This window comes from Fukomys damarensis, unplaced genomic scaffold (genome assembly GCF_012274545.1).
Source record: "Fukomys damarensis isolate Sample0158 unplaced genomic scaffold, DMR_v1.0_HiC HiC_scaffold_13, whole genome shotgun sequence".
In the NCBI taxonomy this organism is placed as follows: Eukaryota; Metazoa; Chordata; class Mammalia; order Rodentia; family Bathyergidae; genus Fukomys; species Fukomys damarensis.
Genome location: NW_022900925.1, coordinates 35,799,739 through 35,803,636, shown reverse-complemented (window position 1 = coordinate 35,803,636; position 3,898 = coordinate 35,799,739). Strand labels below are relative to the sequence as shown.

Genomic DNA, 3,898 nt, shown 5'->3' with positions numbered 1-3,898 from the left:
AAAAAAAAAAAAAAAAAAAAAAAAAAAAAAAACCAAAAACCAAAAACCAAAAACCAAAAACCAAAAAACTGGACTCAGGGTCTTGTTCAATTGCCCTGAGGCCAGGAATGTAATTTCAGTGGTGCCACCGCCTGCCTTGAAAGGCCACAGGTCCCGAGTTCGATCCCCAGTAAAAAAAAAAACAAACAAATGCCCTGGGCTGGCCTTGAACTTGTAACACTCCTTCATCACCCCCTTAAATCACTGGCATCCCAGGTGCGTGCACACCTAGGCCCTCAGCACTCTTGACCCCAGGGCACTGCACACCCTTATATGCACACCAGTGGTACCCACAGTGCACGGAAATGTCTTGTCCCTGTCTGGGCTCCAGGGACCTAGGCAAGGCAGAGCGGAGTGGCCATGCCGAGCGTGTAGTTATGCTCAGTGCCCTCATGGGACAAGCCCACAGATTTGGGGAGTTCTGAGGAGCTGGGGGTGTGGTCTGTAGAATGCCAGCAGACAGTGCCACATAGGGCGAGGTGCACAGGCCTCAGGCAGACGCCGGACTTGAACCCCAAGTTCCCTGGGTTCACTGTGTGCTTTGAGGCCAATTACTAACCTCTCTGTGCCTTAGCTTTGCACATCCCCGATGGGGTTGGTGAAATGCCTGCGTGTTATGGGGTCACTCTGAAACTAGCTGAGCGCCCGTGCACACCCCCATCCCTTCTGCTGCTTATTGCTATAAGGAAAGCAGGCGGCCGTCCTCTGGGGGAGGCCAGATATGGGGCACACTGTGCCCAGCGAAAAGCACAGCAGGGATGGACAGGAGCGAGCGCCCCGCGCCACCCCTCCCTGGTCCCTGTCTTCTTTGTTCTTTTCAGCAGCTGGAGTTCTGAAGGCAGCCAGATGTGGTGCTGAGCAGGGAGCAGAGGGCTGGGGGAGGGTGTGTGAGTGGGCATGGGGGATGGGAACTCGGGTTCCTGGACCCCCAGGTCTTCCACCTGCTTGCGGACCCACAGAAAGGCCAGGGGCACAAGGGACCTGCTCTCCCTGGTGAGCCCTGGAGTGGGACGACAGAGGTGACTGGGACAGTTGCCACAGCAACATCACCCCGGAGACCCGAACCTCTGCTAGGGTGCCCCGAGCCCTGCCAGGCATCTGGGCAGCTGGAGGTGAGTGGCGGTGCTGGGCAGGTGGGCAGGGGGCCGCTCCGACTTGGATTAGTGGCTCCCTGGCCTGCTCATCCAGATGTGGCCCCTGCTGGGAGGATGTCGGCGTGTCGCCCACGGGCCCAGCCCCTGCCACCTCGGCCAGTCCTCTGGCCTGTATGAGTGGGATGGGGTCGCACAACCGGCTTGGGGTGCGTCCTTCTGGTGGAACGACTGGGCCCACTGTGCAGGCAAGAGCCCGCTGAAGAGGCCCAGGGCAAGGCGACGGCAGCTCCTGTGTGTGAGCAGGAGGGCGGCACCCACCCTGGGCCTCAGGGCTGAGCAGCCAGGCGACTTCGACCCCCAGTACCTTGTCAGCAGCGGGAACCACAGGCGGGGTGAGGATGCTGGGGGGGGACTCAGGCCGCTTCTTGTGCTTCTGTTTAAGGCGCTCTCTGTCCTTGCGACTCTGGGGAGGGAGAGAGGACCAGGTACTGAGGTGGAAGGTGGTCGGGGAGGGCGCTTGGGGACTCAGGCTGGACGGGAACAGCTCGTCAAGCTCCTCCAAGAGCCAGGGCCCCTCCCTCTCCTCCCCACCCGCCCAAAACGGCCTGTCCCATTGTCAACCAAAGACACAGCCCGCACCAGCAAGGGTGTCCACGCAGGACAGAGCCACGCGGAGGGCGGGCACTGGGGTGCGTGGCAGAGGGAACACAGGCACTGGTTCCCTTACCCACGGGCGGCCCACGGTGGGACAGTGGAGGTGTTGGAAGCATGCAAGGCCAGTCAGGGGCCCTGGGGACACAGCTGTGTCGGGGGGGACACAGGGAGGCTGGCCCCGTGTGCCCATCCAGACCCTAGCTCTGCCTCTTCCCCACCCCACCCCACTGTGGCCGGACAGGAAAGCAGGGGGTTGGCTCCAGGGCTGGGTCGGGTGCGAGGGTGCAGTTTCACCTTCTTTTGGCCCCGCTCGTGGTGTGCAGGGTGCTTCTCCTGCTGGCCAGAGGGTGAGGCTGAGCGGCTCCTCCTGCCAGCGATGAAGCTGCTGCCACCTCCCCCTGTGCCACCTCCACTGCTGCCACCGCTGCCAGTGCCACCACTGCCACCTCCACCGCCTCCTCCTCCTGCTCCGCCCCCGCCGCTGTGCCGGGACATCTTCTGGGGAGAGATGTGGAAGCAATGCCCACCTCTCCTCCCAAGATCTTAGAGAAAGGCACCTAAAGATTATGACCCCGGGGCCCGCTCTGCCCAGCCCAGACCTGAAGGCCTCAGAGCTCTGCCCTGCCTGTCTGTGGGTCCTACAGCTTCTCTATTTTTGGTGGTGGTGGTGTTTTGAGACAGGGTCTTGCTGTGTAGCCCAGGCTATCCTAGAACTCACCATGATCCTCCTGCCTCAGCCTCCCAAGTGCTGGGATGACAGGCGTGCGCCACCACGCCCGGCTTCTTTACTGTCTTTTCTCATGTTCAGATTCAACTGAGTCTGGGAAGCAGGGAGGTACCCTGGCCTGAGGCCCCAGTTTCCACTCCTAGCCGCTCCTTAGTTAGCACCGTCTTGGTCCATCCTGGGCCCACTGAGCCACAGCCCACTTCCACCTGGTCCCCTCAAGTAGAAGGTACACGGGGACCCTGTAGGACACACACAGGCTGGTCCAGCAGCACGACACCCAAATGGTCTGCTCGACACAGTGGCGCACGCCTGTGATCCCAGGACTCGGGAGGCTGAGGCAGGAGGATCGCTGTGCGCTCCAGGCCAGCCTCAGCTACACAGCAAAACCCTGTCTCAAAACGACAAAAACCCGAACAGCACAGACACTGCTTCTCCTGCGGTTCCAAGTCTGCAGCTGCTCTCCTCAGGTCTCCAGCTCCCTCCTAGCTGCCAAACCCAGCACTAATTTCAGGCCTCATCCACCCCAGCTGGTCCCCTGCCCGGCTCCTTTGCCCTGTCCTGTGGGCAAACTGGACATCTGCGTCCCGAATCTCACAGCCCCACTGGCCCTGCTGCAAACCAGCCCAGTGAGCCACCGCCAACCCCGACAGCCTGCTGACGGCGCACTCACAGCCACTCGTGCTGGTGGCAGGGAGGCTGCTAAGGCCGACACCAGAGCGACAGGCACCACGGAGCCATCGGGTGGCTGGGGTGCGCCTCACCAGGTGCCCCTGGGTCTAGGGCCTGAGCCCTCCGCATCTCCTCGCCCCTGCCAGTCTACCGGAGGGGTCCCCTTCCTTGGGTCACCCTATAGCAGGCGTCTCACACCCGCACCTCCTGCTCTGCGCCGGGCATGGCCCTCGCCCTTCTCATCCCAGACCGCGGCCCGCCCCACTCCTGCTGCCTGGGCCTCCTGGCTCTCCCTGTGCTGCTTGGCCCCGGCCTTCCAGCCAGCCCGCCTGGTCTGGAGCCCACTGGCAGCTGTGCAGCACTTCGGTACAGAACCCCAGGGAGCTTCCGTTTACTGGCCCTCTTGACAAGCGAACAAACCAGAAGACTTAGTGTGGAGCCAGGTCTGGCAGATGTGGGCCTCCACACAGCGGTGGCTGCCTCACGAGAGGCCGGGATGGGCCCGCCTCCCCACAGCCCGGTGGTCGCTCACCATCTTGCTGAAGTGGTACTTGCAGTAGCCGCAGTACTTCACGTTGTCCACCTCCAGCACCTCCTCCTCACACAGCAGGCCCGCCATCTGGGCGCTGGCCGAGGGGGACGGGACAGCGCTCAGGGCAGAAGGGACGGCCGGGCCAAATGGCCGCCGCCTCCTCTGTCCACCCCGCCCAGGGCA

General features: G+C 62.4%; 1 protein-coding gene across 1 annotated transcript in view; it reads right to left on the bottom strand.

Annotated features, from left to right (window-relative positions):
* The window catches only part of Mllt6 (MLLT6, PHD finger containing), a 17,502-nt gene that overhangs the window by 11,332 nt on the left and 2,272 nt on the right, over window positions 1-3,898 (bottom strand). Inside the window, exons 6-8 of the mRNA XM_033763120.1 lie at window positions 3,716-3,809; window positions 2,082-2,285; window positions 1,498-1,596 (exon numbers count right to left, since the gene is read on the bottom strand). Of these exons, the coding sequence (XP_033619011.1) occupies window positions 1,498-1,596; window positions 2,082-2,285; window positions 3,716-3,809 (397 nt within the window). The remainder of the gene's footprint in view (window positions 1-1,497; window positions 1,597-2,081; window positions 2,286-3,715; window positions 3,810-3,898) is intronic.